The sequence below is a fragment of the Phalacrocorax carbo genome, chromosome 4 (assembly GCF_963921805.1).
Source record: "Phalacrocorax carbo chromosome 4, bPhaCar2.1, whole genome shotgun sequence".
In the NCBI taxonomy this organism is placed as follows: Eukaryota; Metazoa; Chordata; class Aves; order Suliformes; family Phalacrocoracidae; genus Phalacrocorax; species Phalacrocorax carbo.
This window is the reverse complement of record NC_087516.1, coordinates 46,647,852-46,671,621: the sequence shown is the minus strand read 5'-3', so window position 1 is coordinate 46,671,621 and position 23,770 is coordinate 46,647,852. Positions and strand designations below refer to the sequence as shown.

General features: G+C 40.3%; 3 protein-coding genes across 5 annotated transcripts in view; 2 read left to right on the top strand and 1 right to left on the bottom strand.

Moving 5' to 3' along the window:
• The window catches only part of RXFP1 (relaxin family peptide receptor 1), a 53,134-nt gene extending 50,856 nt beyond the window's left edge, over positions 1-2,278 (top strand). The window contains exon 18 of the mRNA XM_064449798.1: positions 514-2,278. Within this exon, the coding sequence (XP_064305868.1) occupies positions 514-815 (302 nt within the window). The 3' untranslated portion in view covers positions 816-2,278. The remainder of the gene's footprint in view (positions 1-513) is intronic.
• A 274-nt stretch (positions 2,279-2,552) lies between these two features.
• Positions 2,553-4,312, bottom strand: C4H4orf46 (chromosome 4 C4orf46 homolog). Its single transcript, XM_064449805.1, has 2 exons — positions 3,914-4,312; positions 2,553-3,818 (listed from the first exon to the last, which is right to left on the bottom strand). Exons 1-2 carry the CDS (start codon positions 4,073-4,075, stop codon positions 3,663-3,665), a joined length of 318 nt encoding a protein of 105 aa, XP_064305875.1. The 5' UTR covers positions 4,076-4,312; the 3' UTR covers positions 2,553-3,662.
• On the top strand, positions 4,274-23,618 carry ETFDH (electron transfer flavoprotein dehydrogenase). 3 transcript variants are annotated; one of them, XM_064449800.1, is made up of 13 exons: positions 4,274-4,489; positions 6,432-6,578; positions 7,406-7,635; positions 8,364-8,445; positions 8,721-8,839; positions 9,158-9,235; positions 11,757-11,903; positions 13,760-13,900; positions 15,861-16,004; positions 19,935-20,103; positions 21,806-21,934; positions 22,331-22,552; positions 22,831-23,618. In XM_064449800.1, exons 1-13 carry the CDS (start codon positions 4,456-4,458, stop codon positions 22,992-22,994), a joined length of 1,806 nt encoding a protein of 601 aa, XP_064305870.1. In that variant the 5' UTR covers positions 4,274-4,455; the 3' UTR covers positions 22,995-23,618. The 3 variants fall into 3 exon arrangements, with proteins under 3 accessions (XP_064305870.1, XP_064305871.1, XP_064305869.1); XM_064449799.1 differs by having other exon boundaries at positions 4,276-4,489; positions 21,806-21,988; XM_064449801.1 differs by lacking the exon at positions 11,757-11,903 and having other exon boundaries at positions 21,806-21,988.
• Positions 23,619-23,770: the final 152 nt, after the last annotated feature.

Below are 23,770 nucleotides of genomic sequence, written 5' to 3'. Positions count from 1 at the left end.
AAACCGGCCTCTGAGGGGACACAGGGACTGAAGGATATCTCTTTGCAGGAGGACAGGACATCAGGGACATCATTAAGATTGGATGTCACTAGTCATGAGGAAGAAGGAAGAGGATGGGGAACAGAGATCACGGGAAGAGATAGGGAGCAAAGCAGAGACAAAAAGTTTTGGGGCAAGAAAATGGGGCTCAGCCAGCCAGAACAAAAAGTGTGCCAGGGCAAACAAGGAGCTATGGTACAGAAAAGCAAGAGGGCTAAATGGAACTACTGGGAGAGCAAAAAACGTCAGGTTTTTCAGGGAGTCCTGGAAACAGAAGGAGGTAAGAGGGCAGTGCAAGCCTAACAGTGAGAAGAAAACAGAAAAGTACTTGTTGTGACACGAACTCAGCCTAGGGGCACGTGACCACCCTTCTCGCCAGAAAGCTGTGCTGCACAGGCATCGAGTGCTTGCATCAATAACGGGTACAAATGGTGGAATGCATTTTACAGCTTCCTTTCTTTTTCCCTCCCTAAGGTACCATAACTTCTTGGGTGGTGATTTTCATACTGCCAATAAACAGCGCTTTGAATCCTCTTCTCTACACTTTAACTACACGACCTTTCAAAGAAATGATTCACCAGGTTTGGTATAATTACAGACAAAGAAGATCCAAAAGAGGTAAAGGCAGTCAGAAAACGTATGGTCCATCATTCATTTGGGTAGAGATGTGGCCAATGCATGAAATCACGTCAAAGCTAACGAAGCCGGTGCTTTGTACAGACTCCTCTGACACTTCGGTGACTACACAGTCAACAAGACTAAATTCATACACGTAAATACATTTTGCGTGTTCGCGGTGACATCTACACTGTTAGCGTCATGCCTGTGGGCTTACTGCTTTACAACAATGCAGAGAAACGAGGGAGGTACGACACCTGGGCCCACGTGAAGCAAAGTGGGAAAAACTGCAGGTAGAACGGACACAACGATAATTTTACCATCTCACAGCAGGAACTGACATGTTGACAACTCATCCTAGATCAGAATGAGAAGTTGGCTGGGTTTTTTTTCCTCCCGGAAACCAGGAGTGCAGGAAAAAAAAAAAAGAATTGTCAATTCAAACATCTCACCCTGGAAGAAGATTGTTTCAAAATCATCTATCTTGAGGGGGGGGAAAAAAGGTTATTTTCATTAGTTTTTTTTAATTCCCCATTTCAACAGCTGACATTTTTTTTAAGGGTTGATTGGTTTCCTTATTGAGAATTTTATTTTCTCCTAAAAATTTCTGACTGGCTCTATTTAGGCTGCATCAGCTCTCAAAAGCTTTAGTGAGCAATAGCCCTAAGAAAAATAATTTAAATTTCATAATTAGACCAGTTTATTATATTAGTCAAATACAAATAAGTGAAAATTTTATCCCTTCTAAAAACTTACCAACTATTTCACTCATGTAAAGACAATCCTGAAATTCTATCAATTTTTCTAATTCAGGCAGAACCAGAACTGTGGGAAAGAAAAAAAAAAAAAAGCTAGGTTTTTTTCTCAACTGAGTGTCCCCCAGCTATAGCTGGTGGAAGTTTCCCCCTTCAGAAAACCATCATTCCCTGGAAAGACTGGACTGAGTACCCCAGCATCTTCACACTGCTCTTTCCCTCATTGTTTGTTAACAGGCTACCGTAAGTAGCTCCCCATCACTTGCAGACTTCAAATTTCAGTCTTCAGATGTCCGTCTCTGTACATGGAATAATGGCAGCAGCCAAATAGAAGACTATCAGTCTTTATAGGTGTGATGACATCTACATTTTAATCACCTTGTGCATCTCATTGGATGCATCACGGTTAAAATAATTTAAGAAGCACAGCCATTCAGGACTTTCTGGGGCATTGTTTTACTTCCCAAAGTTACAAGGGTAAAAATAAAAGATTATCCCATCCAAAACAATCCTCTAGAGGCACTTCCTTTGCATACGCTTACTGAAGAGAATCTTTTCCATTACGAATTATCACAATTTCCCTCATTCTTTCAGTACCGTGCTCACAATCCGATGGCCAAGAAGCCCGCCAAGGTAAAAGAAATGCTTCTTTTGCATTGATGATTTGAAGTTTTTTTTGAAATTAAGTTAAAAGGTACTTCCAATGTTTGCACTTAACTTCTTAACAGCATAAGAAGTAGAATTTAAAAAAAGTGTGACTCGCACTTCAACTGTTTACAGAACTTTGGATTATCTTGAAATCAAAGATTGTTGAGCATCTTGTTTCCACTACTGCGTGTTTTATTGAAATAAAAGATTATCTGCTGAAAAAAACGACTTCTTTTCCAAGTTGCTTAGCAACATATTGGGTTGCATGGTTAAAAACAGCTAAGTGAAATCCTTCCATGTGGATTGCTTTCAGCTCGGGCAGTTAGAACTCAATTTAATAGAACTTGTGTACTCTGAGGGGCTAAGCCTTCCCAACGACTGGAACCACTTTTGACGAGATATCCAAGGAGTATTACCTGCCATTACTTTTCACTTCAGTTGATTGTGGATATATTCAATATAATCTTTGTTTCTATGATTAACACAAGAATATTTGCTATTTCAGATTTTTCTATTATCTTTATTGTTTTGATAAGAAAACTACAGTTTGTCTTTTAAAAAGTCCTTCTACTGGTAAAAATACAGCTGGTCATGGTGCAACCGTGTTCTCCTGCAACCTCCCATTGGATTTCAGCATTCCTTTTTTCACATTGCTCCGGTAAAGGTACAGGAGCTTCAGTACAGCTATTTATTACAGATCAGTGACCTCTGAGACCGAAAGGTTCTGTTACCAGGAAGCTCTAGACTAACTAATGAGTATCTGCTTAAGGCAAAGATATAAAATATGACCAGGTACCAAAAAAGCTCTAACATGCCTCTCGGAAGATGGGATAATACATTTCACCGATTCATTTCTAACTGATGGAAACTTTTACTTACAGTTCAAAACAATCCATCCTATCAGTAAAGAATGCTGTTAAAAAGAGTGTTGTTATATGGTCCATCATAAGGCACTTTATTACAACAAAATATATCATAAAATTGTTTGCAGTTATCAAACATCTTGCAAAAGATCTGCAGCTTTATAGAAATACATTGCATTACTGCTAAAAGCGGCAAGGTTTGGGATACGGGGCTTATCTAAAGCTCAAAAATAAGCCACACCTTGCCATATTATCCCATCCTCAACACGAGGAAAAAGTGTGCTTAGAGAAAAAATGAAGTTAGTTCAGCAAGTTTCTCTGGAGTTGGCAGTGTTTCCGCTGGTAACAGCTCTTAAAAAGGAGGGCTAACAATACCTCCTTGGAGGACACCACTTCCTCACCAGTAATGAGTTCTGGACGTACCACACATACTAACTTTGCATCCGCCACATTAGAGGGTGGGAAGAAAAAAAAAAAAAAAAAAAACAAAACAAAAGAAAAGAGAGTATTTCACGTATGAAATCGCTTGAGCGGCAACGGAAGAGTCTGAACTTCACAACTGATTCCCTAAACAAGGTTATTTTCTTCGGTGAATTACATACAATACCCGTGCAAGTATTTCTGAAAGAACTCCGGGCTCACGGGGAGGGAAAACAAAAGTCCACATGAACTCCCTAAAAAGGTCGGTTAAAAAAAACCCTCATCTCAGCGCGGCGGGAGGCGGCCGGGCAGGGGCAGGTCAGCCGCTGGGCTTCAGGGACTCGTACCCCTCCCTCAGCAGGTCCCGCCATGTTCTGAGGAACCGGGCGTTCTCCGAGCACTTGATGGCCAGCTCCTCCACCTGGGCCGACACGGCCGACGTCGCCTCCAGGATCTTCGCCAGCGAGAAGGCGGCCTGGAGGAACGGCAGAGAGGTTTGCGGGTCGCCGACCCCCGCCCGCCCCAGGTCCCCCCTCCGTGAGGGGACCCCTGCCCGCCCGCGGCACTCACATCGCCGATCTGCATCTCCACCTCCTCCAGCAGCTCCCGCCTGTCTCCGGCCGGCAGCTCCGGCGGCCCCGACCCCTCGCTCCCGCCGCCTGTCCTCCGGGCCCCTGCGCCGGGCGAACCCGCGGGTACGGCGGCGGGCGGCAGCGGCCCCGCCTCGGCCATGTCCCGCTCCGCTCCCCGACACCGCCCGCCGCCCCGAGCCAAGCCCGCCCCCCGCGTCCTGGTCGGCGGGAGTCGGGATTGGGGGGCGGTGGCAGCGGCCGCCGCACCGCACGCCGGGAGCGGTAGTTCTTAGGACCACGGGACGGTTCAACGCAAGACCCCGCTCCCTCCCGGCGCCTCCCCTTTAAATACTGGGTGAGGGAAGCGGCTCCTGTGAGGGGAGCCGGCGCAGGCTCTGCCGCCGGCAGCCCTGGGGGCTGCAGTCCAGCCCTGCCGTCGGGGCGGGACCGGTGCCGGCAGCCGAGCGCGCAGGCGCGGCGGGGCCGAGGGCCGGCGCGGGGCGGTCGCGGAGGGCGCCGAGGGGGTCGCGCACTGCCGCCATGCTGCTCTCTCGCTGCCCGTCCTCCGGCCGAGGTAACGCGACGGCTCGCTCCGGGGGCGGCTGGCCGTCCCCGGGGGATGGCGATGGGGACGGGGCTGGGGACGGCGCGGCCGCCCGCCGCTCGGCGGGGCGGGGCCGGCGGCTGGCGCTGCGCGGAAGCAGAGCAAAGGTCGTGGCTGGGGCGCGCCCGGTGTCCGGGCGAGCGGGGGGCGTTGGGCGGCGGTTGGCGGCGCGGCCGCGGCTCCCCCGCCCCGGCGGCCCCTGCCCGGCTGCGGGTGCTGCTGAGGGAGAGGGTAGGGCCGCGCGCGGCGGCCGGCCGAGCCCGAGCCGCGGTTGTTGGCGTGTTTTATCTGCCTGTAACGTGGTGCATAAAAAGTGCAAGGTTTGGGGGCTACGCTTGGCGTTACTTGCTCCAAAGGATAAAATAAAGCAGTTGCGTGCATGCCCTTACTGACGAAATGGTTTTAGAGATAACATCCCGACAGCGGTTGTTAAAGAGTGAAGTTTCTTCTGAGAGATGGCTTGTAGCCCTTCGTGCAGGCGCCTGCCGCGATGGTGCCGAGGCTGTAAGCTGTCAGTAGCCTGCGAGCTGAAGTTCAGCTCATTCTCTGGGAGGAATCTGCCCGTCCTACTTCGCAATTAACAGGCGTCTTCTGAGCTGATTTTCACTTCTCTTTTGCGTGTGTGTCTGTGAAATAACTGGCATTTTTTAACTACACTATGTAATTCATAGTAGCATCAGCTCTGCTCAAATAAAAATATATCAAAATTAAGTTGTCATGTTTTAATATATAAGCGTAGTTCCTGTCATGCATATGGAATACATTGCTTCCTCTCAGGTTCTGCCAGGTTGCAGGTAAAGGATAATTAAGAACCATGAGATGGTATGATAATGGCTTTTACGTTATGTCAGTCAAGTACAAAATTGCTGGTAAGAAACCAACATAGATAATACTTATAACCTTGCATATAGAGACCAGTGCTCTGACTCCCTGTGCAGAATTATGACAGAGGATGGTTGTGCTGGCCTTGCCAGTCGCCATTCTCAACAAAACATTTCAGTCATAGGATGTTGGTGACTTTACCTATGTGGTTTTGCAGAAATACTCTGCTTTAAATAAGATACTCTCCTCCTTCACCCCTGAAATTAGAGAAAGGGAATCCTTAAAGGGAAAATACCTGTCAAGGTGCATTAGTTCACAGACCTTTAAGTCTGGCTAGTTTTGTGCTAACCATGCTAGTTTTCTGAGTACAAATTGCATGCATCTTCATAATTTTTGGGGGGAAAGAGGAAAGTTAGTAGCCCTTTTGAAGAAAGCGCTGATAATTTTAAACTTTTGTTTGGTCCATTTGATTAAAAAGAAATTCTGATTTGTTCTTGCAACAATTAATGTATCTGCAGCAAAGGTAAAGACTAACTGTATCTACTGTTCCTAGCTTTGGCTAAAGTATACTTGAGTTTAAGTCTGAGCTTTTACTGTAGACCGCGACATTTACTTTAGATTGCCTATCTAGTATCAGTAGCCCAAACTGCATGTCTCAGCATGTGCTGAGATGTCAGAGGCGATGAACTTGCGTGTCCTGTCTCTACAGTTGTTTGGTCACTTTTAATGAAGTCTGAAATAAATCTTTTGAAGTTCAAAATAAAATAGTAACTTAAAATGTGTTTCACCTGTGTACACGTATGTTATCCTATACTGCCTGTCAGAAATGGCTGGCCAATGCATTGGGTGGTATTGTGTGAAGAATGCTTAAAGGGGAAGCCCTTTACTCATCCCCCCACCCCGATTTAAAATTATACAGCACATTCCTAACTTGAAAACTTAAAAATCTGTGTTTATGGTTCCTCATCTTCCTGTCACCTGGTGGCCTTTGTAGGGGGAGCTGTCATATTTGTTGTGCCATGTGTGTCTCCGAGAAGTTGAAAAATTGAGAAAATGACTGACATGACAAATGTATTTCTTGTTTTTGCAGCACGTCAGTGCTTTCATGCTCTAAAGTTGATACAGAGAGACTGCCTTGTGTCACTGCACATCACAAGATGTGCATCCACTGCCCCTGTGCCTCGCATAACTACGCATTACACAATTCATCCTCGGGACAAAGACAAACGATGGGAAGGTAAGCGAAAAAATGTATTTTTTAAAAGCTTCTTTATTATTGCTCAGTTTTAAAGACACTGAAATGTGTTGCTGTTGTTGTCTTTTACAGAAATTCTGTACACTTAAATACAGTACTAATGTTCCAAATGAAATTTTGTTGTTGCTATCCCACAATTAGTGTCTCTAGAGCTATAAAATGGGATCAGATTAAACTTGATCCTAGTTATTTAAAGAAAATACATAAGCAGCTTTTGCTTTAGTGACTATGACAACAAGATTTAATTCTGTCGGGTATGTATCTTTTAGATATTTTTTTTTTCAGTTGTTCTTACTATGAGAGTTTGTGAGAAAATAAAATTAATATATATATTTCCGGTCATTCCAGTCTCTACATTCAGCAATTTTAATGGCTTAAATTCCAGAAAAGATACTGGTTAATTAGTGTAAAATAAAGTAACTTGTTCTGAATATGGGTCTTGTTTTCTTTTCTTTCTTCCCTTGTCTAGAGTTTCACTGAGTGGCTTTGATACAGCTAGCCACCTGGGCCCCTAAGTTTAACATTCTAAGATGATACTTACTTACATGCATAGAGCTAGAGTATGTGTTTTTATTGGTGTGTCTCCTTCCAACTTAAAAAGAGCTAATTTTTCATTGGGATGCTAATATCCTTCTGCACTCCTCCAAGTATGGAAGTGAGGATTCTGTTAAATATTTAGTCTCCTTTTACGCAAGGTAATACTACTGCGATACCCAGTAGCCAGTATTGCAGAGCAAGGTTTAGCAAGAAAGAGGCTGGGGGAAATTGAAGATGGATTTATCTTGCTGACTTGTTCTTTTCTATTAAAGGGGTAAACATGGAAAGATTTGCAGAGGAAGCTGATGTTGTCATTGTTGGAGCAGGCCCTGCGGGTCTTTCTGCAGCTATTCGACTCAAACAGTTAGCCGCTGAGCATAGCAAAGAAATACGTGTCTGTCTGGTGGAAAAGGCTTCTCAGATTGGTGCACATACGCTCTCTGGTGCTTGTCTTGAGCCAAGGGCCTTACAAGAACTTTTTCCGGACTGGAAGGAGCGGGGGGTACGTATGAGCATATAAACACTGAAATTAATTGCTAGCTTACTGAGTTCCATATATCTGACTCATTCTGGTATGAGTTAGTACCTTGGTACGTTGTACCATTTTAAAATACTTTGATCTAACAAAACAAAAAACCTCAAACCCTAACTTCTTAGTCTGTTTCTTCTAGTTCAACAGCGCTAAACTTTTATGTCTACATGGATATGCTGTGGCCTTTGCTCTTTCATATAGTAGCCTTGCTGCATGTACGCAGTATGTCTGATACATCTGGGATGCAGTACACGTACTGCATTTCTGCAAAATCCAGTTCCCATGCACAAGCAGGAAGGTGGTCGATTCTTAGCAATGTCAGGTTTGTTGCTCCTGTACAATAGTTCTTCATAGTGTCAGGAAATGTCACGTGTTATGCTAATTTTTGTGCAGATGTAGTGGTGTAACAGAGGCCTGAGGTGCTTTTAGGAGGGAGTATAGCAAAAAATTAGCTGTCATCTCTGCCAGAACAGCCATCTGAATTGCAGGCTACCTGAATATTTGTGTTAATTCTTGCCTGGTGCCTGCCTTATAAGTTACTACTTCTTCTTTCTTATGATAGTTTCCTATAGAAACGCTTTATTAAACCTTTAATTGACTGCCAGTTTGATTGTTTGATTTTATTTGTTGTTGTTTTTGTTGGATTGGCTAGAAGAACATAATTCTCAGTACTGTTTCTATGTTCCTTTTCTATGTAGGCTCCACTTAAAACTCCTGTAACTGAAGACAAGTTTGGAATTTTAACAAAGAAATATAGAATTCCAGTGCCAATTCTTCCAGGTAAGGTTTGGTGAGGTGGTAAAAAGTCATCTTTCTCAGTATCATGTTCAACCTTTCCGTGAATGAAACAATTGATTCGATTCAATATAGTACAGCAAGTGTGTGTAGAATGTAATAACTTCGGGTGATAGGGTCCCTGTAGATGACAGCTGTAATAATGTGTGACATTACTAAGAAGATAGTAGTTGTAGAAGAGGATGTGACATCTGATGTACAAAACACTTGTTATTTTGCTTAGTGTCTGTGTTTTATGTGTGTTTGTCTTTTTCACCTAGGACTTCCAATGGTTAATCATGGAAATTACATAGTACGTCTGGGCCACTTTGTGAGCTGGCTCGGCGAACAAGCAGAAGCTTTGGGTGTTGAGGTTTATCCAGGCTATGCAGCAGCTGAGGTAGTGATGACATCAGTGTGTATATGAAAAGCGTTTTCGGGACCCCCTTCACTCAACTCCCAATTTATTTGAACGTTTAGAGCATTCCTCCTAAAAGAAGTGTATTGTGTTTCAGTGTGTACTCTGTTTCAGTGTCTAAATTCCCTGGCCCAAATCCAGCACAGTGCAAGTGGATCATACAGTATGTTAATAAATACATAACACTCAAGTTTGACCATTAAAGATGTAGTGCTTAGAAGCTCTGCATTAGAACTTTTTATGAATGGATTAAAATGTCAGATCATTAACATTTTTTTGTTGGTTTAAATATTTCCAAAGGTTCTTTTTCATGAAGATGATAGTGTGAAAGGGATAGCAACTAACGATGTAGGCATCCAAAAGGATGGAGCACCTAAAGTAAGTAACTGTCTTCTCCATAACTAGGGGTCTAATTATGGAAATTGTGATATATCTGCTTCTACTGCCATGAGTAGTCTTGCTGCAGCCTAAGAAAAAGTGCAGAATTCAGTACCTCTTCCCTCTCTGTATATAAAATGGATCAATGACCTGTGAAAGTTTTGATCTCAGAACATTATAAACTTCTGAGATTAGTAGAAAGAGCCTTTGTGGAAAGGAGGTTTGTTTGAGGGTGACTTGAAGGAAGTATTGTAAGGGATTTTCAGCATATGTGAAATCAGGAAACAAAGGAAAGAGCTCCAGGAACCCCTAGAAAAAAGGTGCAAAGGTGAAATAGAAAGCTGTTGTCCAGCTGGTGACTAGCAACATGTAAGAGAGTGTGCTTCTGGCTGATTAGTTTTCTTTGATATTTACAACTGCAATTGCACTTGTTGACAGTCTGTCTAGCTTGTTGGGGCAAGTACCTTCAGTACACTGAATCTTCATACCTTTTTGCTGGTTGGTCACATTTCTGTATCCAGAAGGTGACTCCCTGCCCTGAGTGTTGGACTTTGATTATTAGTGGAATCCAGATCCTACAGCAAGCATGTTACTTCGCTGTGCAATACGTAGGGGAACTTGGCACCTCAGAATAACTTGGAACAACTTTCGCACAAATTTATTTGGCTACAGAAATTATGGGTACAGGTTTTTTCTGAAGATTTACTTTTTTAAGGTTTCTTACTAGTTATACAGAGTTTCAAAGAGGTATTTACTTCCAAATAAAGTGTGGTCTATTTTTCCCACTTAAGGCAGGGGATGAGAGCAAAAACGTCATTCTTGTTTTAAGAGAATGTGGCCGATGTAGGAGGAAGGGGCAGCAGGGAGAAGTAGTATATTTTCCCAGTATGACGTTGTCTGTCCCCTGCAGGGGATGGACATACTCTTATTTTCACGTATGCATTTTCTCCAGTAGGAGGCGCAAGTAATGCATACAACTTGCTGCAAGTAATATAGGTTAATTGGGCGTTTGGTTTTAAAATGGGAAGGAACTATGATTTTTTTTTTTCTTTTTAAGCATCCTCAAAACCTAGATTTTTTTTTTATTTAATCTGGAAGAATGTGTCTATTAACTTCTTTAATATACATAATTAGCGTGCCACTACTGCAAACTTTTTGAGTATTCAAGTGTTTTAACTCTCAATTAGGTCAGCTGATAATACCTCCAGTGTATGAAAGTTCAGGTAAATAAATGTAGTTTGTATAACCTTCAAGGCAAAAATATCTTCAATGTGTTTTTACAGAGCCAAATCAAATAGGCTGTGGTTAATGAATAGAATTTCACCTTGCAGTCAGCACCAAACAAAAATGTCAATGGTAGAAATACATAGTAAAAAGTTGCACGTTGATTCTTGTTTAGATGGTGGAGAATTATGTTAACTGTGAAGCAAAACTTTGCATATTACTGAAATGTTTCAAATTTATGAATTTCTGATATTTACAATGTGGAGTTGTATTTGATTTATTTTATGTAAATCTGCTTCAAACTGGACAGCATATACTACAGTCCCTGTAGTTCACTTAGTAATTTGTAAGATTAATTAATTTTCATGTTGACAATCGGAAACTCAAAGAATATGCAAAAAAATTGGCAAGATCTTGTAACTCCTGTTCAAAGGTAATTCCTGACAACAGGAAGTATTTTCATTTGCTAGCCTTTTTTGGAGGTTTCCAAACAGTAAGTTACAAGAAGATATCACCTGAGAGGCCATTTAAAACCAAAGCAATAAGCTTCTTGGACATATGCTGGCTTACCTTGAGATGGTTTTATTGACTACTGCTGGATATTTTCTTCAAACTGTTTTAATTATTTTTTCAACATTAAATTTTCTGTCTCAAATCAAGCTTTTTTCTTTTATTTCCCTGCAAGATTATGTATACGTAAGTCTACTTATCTTACTCTCAATCTCATTGTTGGAATTTTTGATGAGAATATTTTTTGTAATGGTACTTAATGTTAGTTTAGTTTTATTGTATGTTTTAACATGTAAGATTGGTGTAATACTACAGTAACTTTATTCTGAGGTAGTGTTCTCCTGGGGGCAGGGGTGATGCAGGTTTTTCTGATCTAGCCTCTGTCACGTGTATGTGCATGGGGACACGATATATTGGAATGAGAGTTCTTCATGAGCAAAAATTGTAAAGTTACAGGTTAAGATTCGTTATTCTCTCAGGGTTCCTTTGCACCGTATGAACGAGCAGATGTGATATAAGTATCCTCGGACCTGGAAAAGATTCTCTTTTTCAGGAATGAATGGTGAGTCACTGTAGTGCTGCTCTACTAGAATCCCCTTACAAGATTTTCCAGGGGTGCATCAAGGTTAGGTGGAAAAGACAACTGGACTAGAGCTATAGCTTGCAATGGTTTGTAGGTTCTGGGCAGTGCCAGAGAGCAGTGTAAAATCACTTTGTCCTCCAGCTTCTGGCTATGACTTTGGTGCAGCACAGATGTTACTGCTGATGAAATGCTCTGCTTTTGCAGGCTACCTTTGAGAGAGGCTTGGAACTCCATGCTAAAGTCACAGTCTTTGCTGAAGGTTGTCACGGGCATCTAGCCAAACAGCTGTACAAAAAATACAATCTAAGGGAGAAATGTCAACCCCAGAGCTACGGCATTGGACTGAAAGAGGTACGACCTGCATAATTATAAAAATTAAGGAAAATACTGTGAAGCTATAAGGTAGTTTCTATTTGCTTTCAGGCTAATGCATGTAAGACATTAGAATTAGAGATTTTGAGGTATACTTTCATACTTCAGAATCTTTTGCTGTTCTGAAGCTGATGAGAGAAGATGCTTCCTGAAGTCATGACTGTTTGATTTCAGCTGCTTTTTCTTATATCTGTGTTACAACCAGAAGTACCTGTGAATCCACTCTGTTAGCATCTTACCACTACCATAGTATGATATAATATATACTGATAAGATAGATACAATCTTATCTATATGATTTCAAATTACATTAATTAGTGAAATCTGTTTTCAGTACTTTTACTAAATGAGAGGGGGATTTATGCTGCCTGATTTTAGGGGGTTTTAGTACCTGAGGAGGGGAGGAAAGGCTTTCTATGGCTCTTCTGTATATCCATTAGAGAGAGAGAAAACGGCGGTTCCAGATAATGACTGGTGCTCTCTGAAAGACCTTCTGGATGACCTTTTTTCCTTCAAAAAAATCCCTTCACTGGACTTCCAAAATTGGGATAAGGATCAAGTTTCCTTTCTGATACATTTTATACTCGGGAAATATCATTCATGAAAAAGAGCTGTATTGTTTAGAATATCTTCAGCTGGACTATAACATATTCTTTATTTACTACTTTAAGCATGTGCTTCCAGATACAAAATACTTGTTAAATAATTAGTTTACACCTCTGCAGAGGATATCCGATGTAAATGTTCCTTCATATGACATGGTCTCAGTTACAATTTCTAATACCTAAGTTGTCATTAAAGCAGGGTTTTGCTGTAGAGCTCCTTTGCTTCCAGATGAGCCTTTGTCTGCTTTAGCAAATAGTACACTTCAACAGGAATGGATCTGTAAAGTGAAATAGTTGGTGCTGATGAGCTTATATCCGTACTAGGCACGTTTCAGTGCCAAAGTTAATTTTACTTCGGATTAGCTTTGGTCTAGTCCCATGGATGGAGTGCCCTTTCATGGCTGGAATGCTTTAGCATGAAAGGAATCCAGTTCATGCCTTCCATGGCTGCTGTACAATGTGAACAAAAGCACAGTGAGTGGGAGGAATCAGGAGTCCCACTCAACAATGTGCACCTTAATCTAAGCTGGAACATTAATGTAGGTGTGCCCTCCATGCTTGAGCTGATCTAGTGGTGCTTAATTTCCCTCTGTTATTAGGCTGCGCCTGCACATAACTCCATAGAGAAGAGATGTTTTGTGAAATGAGCAGAAAATTTACTCACTAGTGGAAACGTGAATAAGCTTCTGTGGGTTTACCATAGGTCATATGAGTACTGGAGATGTGTAGGAGAGGGCAGAGAGAGGACAACCTGTTTGACAGCATATATTTGGATCAGCTCAGACATATTGTTAAGCTTGACCTTGAAAAAGTTGTGAAGAAAGTGCAGTGATTCAGATGAAAAATAGCTTTTAAAGAAAAGACTCAATGTAAGCATTGCATTCCTTAGCAGAAATATCTGTCAAAGTCACTAATATAAAGGGTCTTGTGGTTGAATGAAAATTTTTGGTATAGTGCTAGAGTCTTGGTCACACTTTCTGATGTGCATCATTTCAAGAAAGAGGAGTATTAGGAAACTTTTAAATGGCAATCCAAAACAAGTACTTGTACTTATTACCTGATATTTTGCTGTATCAGTTTATGCATTGGTCATAGCAGTAAATTAATTTTCTTCTATACTTAATTGTGTGTTTGGTTGGACTTGATCTTTTCCAACCTTAATGTTTCTATGATTATTGAAAGGCCATTACTTTGCAATAGAAAGTAAATTTTTTGTGATCTTCATTTCAGTTATGGTCTATTGATGAAAAGAAATGGAAGCCAGGGAGAGTAGAACATACTGTAGGCTGGCCTTTAGACAGGCATACATATGGAGGATCCTTTCTTTACCACTTAAATGAGGGTGAACCTTTAGTTGCTCTTGGATTTGTGGTAAGTGAAATTCATTTTTTCATGCTTGTTTGTTGTTCGGTCTTCGTTTTCATGCAATTTCTTTTCTCTATTTTAATGTGATGATGAAAACACAAGAGTAGCGACAGACCAAATTTAGTACTTTCTCAATCTTAAATGTATTTATTCTCATATTAGGGAATGTAAAATTGTCATATTAATTTGTCTTTAATCCAGTGTCTTTCATTAAGAACAAAATGGAAAACTTACAAATATTTTTTTTTGGCAAACCAAATAAATTTTGGTAAAGCCAAAACCAGATGATTAATCAAAACTGCTCTCAAAATTTTTTGCAAGTCAGGAAACACCTAAATATTGCACTAAATATTGCACTTTGTACAATTCCGTTTCCTCATTCATGTGTCAACCCTGGGCGCGTATGCACTTTATGAGAGAAGCATATAAAGTGGAAGCACTCTGCAGTTCCACAAGCAGCATCCCTTCCATTTCTGAGATCTTCAGTTTATTCTTACCATTCTTCACCCCCATTTGACTTGTCCTCTCTAGCAACTGCCTTTCTGCATTGGACAGGCAGCTTCTTACTGCCTCTTTATCAGAAGCATTGAGATCACTAGAGAGATTGTGTCGTTCTGCCAGCCAGTGATGCAAGCAGCAATGATAGGGGATGTTTTTTCTAGCACCTACAGTCCTAAGTGAAGTATGCACTATTTATCCTGTGCGTGTGTTTACGCACAGGCCTTGTAAGTGTCAGGGACACAACTGGGACTTTTAGCAGCGTGGGATTGAGGTGACCCTTTGGTCTGCTGGATTTCAGAAGGATTCCATAGTGTGTGTGCGATAGCTGTATTTTTGTCTAACTGTTTTGTAAGAAACTTTAAAAAAACCTGTTAGCTTTTCTCAGGCATGCATACTTGTCCTGTGCGGATTTCCAGTACTGGAATTAACAAGTACAGAGAGTAGACATTACTACTCTCTGTAAGAATCAAAGCTCTCTACCCTTCAACAAAAAACAGAATTTTAATCAGGAATCTTCATGTTATCTCCAGGTCAGATAGGAGAACATCAACTTCTGTGTGAACATGAAAGCGCTTTTTGTCTTTGATCTTTATACCCATGTCAACCTGAGCTGGTTCTTGTAGTAGGATTATCTTGCACCTATTGTGAAAATTTATCTAGCAAGGAAAGTAGATGCAAGCAGTGCTCTAAAAGCAGTGAGCTGCCAGGGAAATCAAGGTACTGTTTGTTGCTGACTCATGACACATTTTGTTATTTGTCTCAAAGCTTATAGGAACTGAAATAATCCCTTTCTCAAAAGAGAAAATTTGGCAGCATAAGTCCTTTTAAGAGTATGTTAAAGATGGGAAATGCAGAGTGTATCTTTGGGCAAGTTCTTAAATGCATAAGATAAGAATCCTTAGCATCCAGCCAATTGGAAAAGTCTTTTCCCCCCATCTTTTGCTTTCATCGTTGCTCCCCTGTGCTTTATTACAATGGTTCACCTAATTGGAAATGATAATTGGCTCCACTAGATGATGCAAAGAACTGTTTAAAATATGTGAGCACAAGGACATAACTATCCAGAAATAATTGTTTACCTCTTCTTCCAGCTTTTCTAGGGTAAAGAGGTTTCGAAACACAAATTTAAAACAAGTTTTCTCGCTTATCCTGCCCATTAAACCATGTTTAATTTAATTTCACTCTTCTATTTCAAAGACAGAAGGTGGGTACAATGCAATTAAATGTATTCTATGTTTCAGGTAGGGCAGAGAACAGTCTTATAGCAGCAAGTTCTCAGATTTGCCTCTACTATACTCTTAACAGTATAGAATTTGGGCAGTTGTTTCTCCAAGTAGAAAGATCCCGAGGTTGGTTTAGTATAAAATAGTTTTACAGAGTTGATGGGGTAATATGTGATTGTTTTCTTTTCAAAATTCTGAAATTTCATACTTTATTTTCATTAATGTTTCACTTTTCTTTTAAGGTTGGCTTAGATTATCAAAATCCCTATTTGAATCCATTTAGGGAGTTTCAGAGGTGGAAACACCATCCTAGTGTACAGCCTACTTTGGACGGTGGAACAAGGATTGCCTATGGTGCCAGAGCATTGAACGAAGGTGGTTTCCAGGTAACTTTTTGGTGAAGTTTTTTACTTTAAGTTCTCTATAGCCATGTTTTCAGTACTGTAGATTTGGATTGCATGCTGTTGGGAAACAAGTAAACTCTAACAAAGATGAATAAGGCCAAACGTTTTGCTGGACAGAAAAGGCTTGTTACCTTGTTGGATGCTGGCTGCTGAGATTTGCTAGGCTTATGCACTGTCATATTAAAAATCCTCAGACATAGTCACTTTACATTCTAAATGAAATACAAGTAGTCTTAGAAGAAACATGAAGCAATGAAATGTGTTAGCTGCAAAGAAGCTACAGGTAATTCTTTTGTGCCTGGAACCCTGGGGAAGAGAGGGTGGCACCACTCATCTGGGGTTTTTTGTAGGGTTTGGGGTGGGGGGGGGCCATCTTTTCCAAATAACTTGTTTATCCTAGCAGAGGGAACTTCTTTCAAGTGCTTGACCCTTAAGTCAGTGATGGTGCTGAAATTATTATGTAGCTTGGCAGATAAAAGTCTTCACCTCCTCAAGTACAGATACCTTCAGTATCTTTCATGCACAACTTTGAATTCCTGCTTTCTTGGGAGATGGAATATTTTGTTCATTTTGTTCCCTCAAGGAGTCTAAAAGGTTACATTTTAAAAATGTATTAATCAACACCTCAGGTCAGCTGAAAGTGTTGGAACAACTTCCATGAGAAATAGTCTAGAATATATATTTAACAGCTGAAGTCCTTGCAACCTGTTAACTTCTCATGTTGGAATCTTGAAACACGGGATGTTGCTGTGTGTCCTGGACTCTAAGATCTTCTAGATGTTCGTTTCACTGTGGAACTTAAAACTAACAGGCTGCAGGTCATGAACCCTCAGGTGTGAGGGGCCATTCCACTCTGCTCTGACAACTCTGTCGTTCTTTTTTTAACCTCCTTCTTCGGTGTAAATGTGGCTTTGTGCAGCTTTTGCGATACAAGTAGCAGTATAACTCTTGTCAGTCTTGTGGAGTTAGGCTTGGACACCAGTGTGAATGCCTGGGACTGAGTCATGGGGGTTCATGAAGCAACTTCTTGATTACACATGTGATACACATTTCATCAGCCTGCAGGTTGGTTACTTTGTCCATTCTCAAGTGGAAATGTGTCATCCTATCATGTTGTTTCATGACTGTGTTACTAGCTTATTTCAGAAATCACTGTTGGTCTATTATTAACACAGATAAGATACAAAATGTCAAGGTGTTTTAATCTAGACTTTTATACAAGAGGGCCTTGTCTTTCCACCCTGTGCACTGGTTTCGCTGTCATTGAGAGTCATTATTGAATTTCTGGCTTTGACGAAGTAGCCAGATTGTGACATCAGTTGCATATTCCTTACACTGCTTGAAACATATGGCTGAAAGAACATGGTGTATTTTAAGTCACTTACAGACATTGTTTGTGCTAAGTTACACAGACAGTGGGACTACTACAGCCCTTGTGTGTCTCTGCCTAATCTTTGGACTTCTTTGCTGGACATAAAACATGTCACTTACTTTGCACTGTTCATAATATGGGTTTTGTGGTTTGGGGTTGTTTGGTTTTTTTTTAATTTCCTGTAGATAAAATGGTCTAGTTAATCATGAAGTCACACTTTTAAATGGCTTTTTTTAATACATGCTTTCAGTAAAAAAAGTTTTATTGATGAGTCACTTAGGAAGATTTTTAAGATTAGCTCTTCTTTTGCATGTGTTGCTTTGATTAATAACTGTAGCAGTCTGACTCATTTGCATCACTGGAGTCCAGGAATATTTTCTTATGTAAGTCATCCTGTAGCTTCAGTTTTCATTTTGGTGACAGTATTGCATCAAATAGGTGTATAAAACTACCATCAATCTGAACTTTTTTGTCTGTTACAGATAGCCTTATGACCATGTTCTTTAGTCTTTAACATACAGTGACACTAAGTTGGTGTGGGAGAGCGAGCTCTTTTTTGGATGTTTCCCTCATTTTGTAGCTTTTGGGGATACGTGGAGGGATAGGGCAGAGTTTAATAAACTATAACTACATAGCTGTTATTTCTTTTGTTTATTAAAATTGCAAAATCAAGTAGTTAAAATTCAGACATTCCCGTGCAACCTCCATTTTGTCTCCACTTTATCAAAAACTTTCTGTGGATTTTTGGGGACTGTGGGTTCCTTATCTGATGAGGGGGGAGGACTCTGCAGGGAGCAGCAGTCTCCTGTCCTTCCTTCCCTCCTCCAAACCAGCCTCGTTTTGTCTGTTTGCTGCCAAGAGGGTGGTGGCTTCTTTGGATGCTTGAGGTTGAAAGGATTTTACCCTGCATCTCAGGGGCAGGGAGGGGTTGTGCCATGCTGGCATGATGTGTTCCTTCGAGTCAATAAACTGACTGTGAAAACAGGCACCAAGTACCATAGTACTAATGGTGACAATTACTATCAAACCTGTAGTATGTGTAACCTTTTGTGTTATATGACTAATCTCATTTATACTTTGACAGTATGTTGGCCACTAAGTACCTATTAGGTGAAACACTTGTTGCAGAAGAAAAATACTTGATCACCATCTTCTTATGTAATTCAAAGAGTCAGTCAAGAAATCTTTCTAAGCTTCTGTCAGTGCTGCACCATTGCATCCTAATAGATATGACAGAATAACTGTTTTCAGCCAAAGGCCCTGTGAAAAGATAAGACATCCTGCATACTTAATTCCTTTTAAATACTGTTATATAGCTGAACTTACGACTTCTGGTCACTGAAAAGTAAGATAGAAGTTGTAGTTGTAGCCTAAATACCTGTCCTACAAACCAAATCACTGATTAAACAAATTACCCAAAACACAGGGGAAATGCTGTGTAGTACTGCTTTGTTTTTTCTAGTGACCACTACATGAATATTCAAAAGTGGCCAGCCCTGGCTGAATAGTAGACAGATACAGAAGAGACAAAATGGTTGTTTCAGATCATCTTGAATTTCAAGGGATACTTTTAACAATTTTCATGAAAGAAAACTACTTGTTCGGGGCCAAATTATTCAGGTTATTAAAAAGTGAATTATTTCAGACATTTTTAATAAAAGGAGGATAAGCAAGATGCTAGATTCACAAGCACTGCTCAGTATTAAAGACTTTTGGAGGAATGCTATGTTCATAACTTAGCTTCAGCAATTTCAGACCTAGTATTGGATCACAGCTTTCTGCTCAAAGAGCTGCAGTCAGTGTATGTTTTGAAGCTGTTCCCTGTCTTAATCGCATTGGATGAAGGTGAGAATAATTGATAATTGAAGTATTCCATAGTTAATACAGGCGTATAACATAGCATATTGATACCATAGGTCTCATGTTTGCAAAACATCTGGCTGTCATAGGTTTGAGTTGACTGTCCTCAATGGCATTATGCTTCTTATGGAACAGGAGTAAGACAGTGATTTTTGCACCAAAAATACATTTGTCAGCTGCTGCCCGACTTCTAAAATAAGTGGGACCTGGGGTGGGATGGGGAGGGCACAGTGCAGTTTCATAGAAAAGATTTGTGGAAAAAAGCACTGAGTAATAAACTGTTAGATGAGATGCATACAACTTACTGGGAAATGGGAACACAGATGTTTGGTTTTTCGTTTTTCTTTTAAAAGTACTCACTTAAACTTGAAGGAGGAAAATGGTATCGGTGGGTCACGTTACCACAGTCTTGTTGCAGACAAAGCAACTGGAGAGAGGATATAAGAGAAAAGTTGTCATTATTTTATACTCAACCCCAGTACAATGTCTGTGTTCTTATTTGCTTACTGTGCCAAAGTTCCTTGGTTAAGTGGAATAACTCTGGTGTATTTTTAGGTAGCGCTCATGCAAGTCTAAAAATGTAAAGGACACTCAAGCCTCATGCCAGTTGCATTTCCACAATGTTATTTTCACTTCAAAAACAAACCAACCAACCACCTTTCTTTCTGTTCCCTCTTCAGTCAATACCCAAACTCACCTTCCCTGGTGGGTTATTAATTGGTTGCAGTCCTGGACTCATGAATGTTCCGAAGATCAAAGGGACACATACCGCAATGAAAAGCGGCATGTTGGCTTCAGAAGCCATCTTCAGCCAATTAATCAATGAAAATCTCCAATCAAAGACAATCGGTAAGATCACTGTACCTTGATTTGTAACTACTTTCTGTTCAGTTGGAAGCACCAGCAGTTCAGTGGTAACTGAATGGCAAATAAATAATTAAATGAGTGTGGTTTAAAGAGATATCTATTGTTTATTTACTATTTGTACTGTTAAATGATTTAAGAAAGAAAAGAATAACTAAGCAAAACTTTATTAATGAAGTATTGGTCCTGCTGCTAGAACAAAAATATGCATCTAACGAGCACCTGAAAACTAAGCTTACACATCCTGTATAAATGAGCAAGAATACTATATATCTTGTTCCTACAAATATGTTAAAACTTAACACTTTTATGATTCAAAAAGCGTGACTGAAAGACTACAGAATCCAAAAGTAATTAAAAGAAACAGATTAAGTGTAAGCAAAACAGGGTGAGATTTTTCAGGTTGGCTCTTCCTTGTTTTGTTAATTGCTAGGATACTTTTTTCCTTCAGTCTTCTTTTTCTGTCTTTAATTTTATAGTTGTCTTGGTTTGAGACTATGTATATTTCCTATTACATGTAATGCAAGCACATTGAAGTAATCGCCTGATCCTGACCACATTGTAGCAATTCACGTAAGCCTTGTTTGTTCCCTTAAATCTGTTAACAAAGACTGTACAGAGGGAGAACCCAGGCAGAATTTCAGTCATTCTGGAGACAGACACCGTATCCAGGTGCCACGTGATTATTGCTTTAGAAATCTCTTCCCTATAGTGGTGGGTTCATTCCTAGCGAGCTCTTGTTCAGCTGAAACATGCAGTACGCATTGTCACAGACGGTATGTGGAATACTTAAATCTTCAACTAGTGTAACAGGTTAAAATGCTTAGAACCCATCTGAAACAAACACTTTTATTGGGTAGTGTGCCACTCTTGTTTGGTTACAGACAGGTTTTGGAAGCTGTTTCCAGTTTTGTCAAGACAGTAGAATATTACAGCCCACTTTCTTCTCTGTGCATAGATAACAAGCTTTTTTTCAGAGCCTTATGCAAGAGAGAAAATGTGGACGGAAGCATGTTTTCATGTATAGACAAGGCTTAAAACTTATTTAGAACATCCATTCCTCTACTGTAGTAATGGAGAATGGTGAAGGGGAAGCTCTCAGAAAATTTTCATTTGAAGAAATTTTTTTTCCCTAATTACTTGGCTTTAACTACACTCCAGTAGATGTGCCATGTAAGGTGTGCAGTGCCTAGTAATTGTAAAGGATAAAATCAAAAAGTTTAAATCAAAAGTTTGTAGTCAAATATATCTCATTAACTTGCATGATTACAAAGGGAGAAAAATTGTTCTCTAGCACCGGCATCATCCATTGGGCCGTAGTCAGTTACTGAAATGGGAATGGTTGTATAACTTGTCAAGTTCAAAAGCTTTTTCTTTACAACGTTAAAATTACAAGCCTGGCTCTTGAGTCACAGGTAAACTCTCCTGGACAATTCTATGAGTGAGTAGAATAGTTTAGTAGAAGCTACAAAGGAGCAGTAGATTTCTGCTGGTAACTGCAAACGAAAGGAAACAGATCTCTTTGAGAGGCTGAAATATGCTGCCTAGTATATTCCTACCTTATTGTTCTGAAATTCTGATCTTGCTGCCTTCATTGCTAATAATTGCCTTTATTCAGCAATTACTTTTTATTTCAAGGATAGTCTTTATGTACTGTAGGTACCTAACAAGTAATGTACTGCCTTAGGGCTTGATGTGCAAGAATACGAAGAGAACCTGAAGAAGTCCTGGGTCTGGAAAGAGCTGTATGCAGTTAGAAACATCCGGCCATCCTGCCACAGCGTACTTGGTGTGTACGGAGGAATGATTTACACAGGTATATTTTATTGGCTACTGAGAGGAATGGAACCATGGACATTAAAACATCCAGGTAATTCCGTTATCTCCTGAAACAAGATACTAAATGTCTATGTCAGTCTTTTCTGGTCTTAGTTGAAGCTAGAGCACATCTGATAAAGTGTAGAAAAGAAATGGATGATAAGGCAGTGAAGCAGACTTTTTTTTTTTGCTGTTACCCAGCATAGAATGTAAACGAAGACATTAAAACACTGTTCAATCTAACGTAGTTTTTTGTCTCATAAAAAAGGCCACCTTTTATGAAATTCTTCACTCTGATGACAAGTGGAGTTAAAATAGCTTAATTAAATTGTCCTTGAGTACTGCAAATTACAGTAATTCTATACTGAAACTTATTTACTAAAAATATATTTAGGACCAGATTTTGCTCAGCTCAAGCCGGCCAAGGATTGCACACCTATTGAATACCCAAAGCCTGATGGAAAAATCAGTTTTGATCTCCTGTCGTCTGTGGCTTTAAGTGGTACAAACCATGAACACGACCAGCCGGCTCATTTAACTCTCAAAGATGACAGCATCCCTGTGAGCAGGAATTTGGCTGTATTTGATGGACCGGAACAAAGATTTTGTCCAGCAGGTGTGTAAAAAAATGTGTCTCTGAGGTGTTTTTCCAAGATGACTCTACCTGGCCTACTACTTACTTTTAGTATTCTATCCTAATCCTCCTCCTGGAAGAGGGTTCAAGTGCAGGTCTTAATATATGTTAACAGTACTTTCAGGACAAAACAATTAGTAAACATGGACGAAGGCAGTTGAATTACACCAGTAATGTTCTTCCCTCATGCTAGTAAGTAGTAGAGCACACATGCAGGGGGAAACTTCAGTGAAGTGACAGCTCTGTTTTGCTCTTTGCAGGAGTTTATGAATATATTCCTCTGGAAACAGGAGAAGGATCAAGACTGCAGATAAATGCTCAGAACTGTGTCCACTGCAAAACTTGTGATATTAAAGACCCGAGTCAAAACATTAACTGGGTGGTGCCTGAAGGTGGAGGAGGACCAGCTTATAATGGGATGTAAACTGACAGGACATCTATTCAGTGATTTCTCATCACCAACTACTAAGTTGGGAGTATTTTATGCTGCATTGTAATTGGAATGCAGCACTGACTCGAATGTTAAAGACCTTAAGGCTAATGTGCCATTCTGAATTTTAGGTACGACTGTTGGATTAAATGGAAAGTCAGTGCCTTATGGTTAAACCCTAGCCTTATTTAAATAGAACTTCTTCACAGGAGTTGTGTGGCAGGCACAGGAAAGTTCTTCTCAGGACTGACAAAGGGACTTTGGATCTTGGATTTATTGCTGAAGTTCAGTGATAACAGGAGCCATATCCAGAACTGTGGGTATGGTGGAAGTATTTTCTCTATTTGGAGTGATCTACTATATGTAGTCCTACCCTGCAGTAGGGAAAATACAGCAGACTAGAAGATTGTCACTGCTTTGAAGTGTTACATTATACATCAAATTTACAGTTAGATTTCATTTTTCCTGATGATAATAGGGAGCCCATCTGCAATACAACCTGTAAAGTGGTTTAAAAAAAAAAGTAATACTTGCACTTTCATTGTATGTCTACCAGCATTTTTATTTCTTACAAGAAATCAGGCCTGCCCTAATAAAAACTCTAATAGAAACTAGAAACTGCCTAAATTGTCTTAATGTTAAACTAAGCTTCTAGCTTCTTAGGACGCACCAACTATTAAGCTGCAAAAACATGACCACTACTGATCTATACTCTAGAAACACAGCTTAGCTGCAAAATACAAGTTATTACAGCTTAGAAAAAGAAAAAC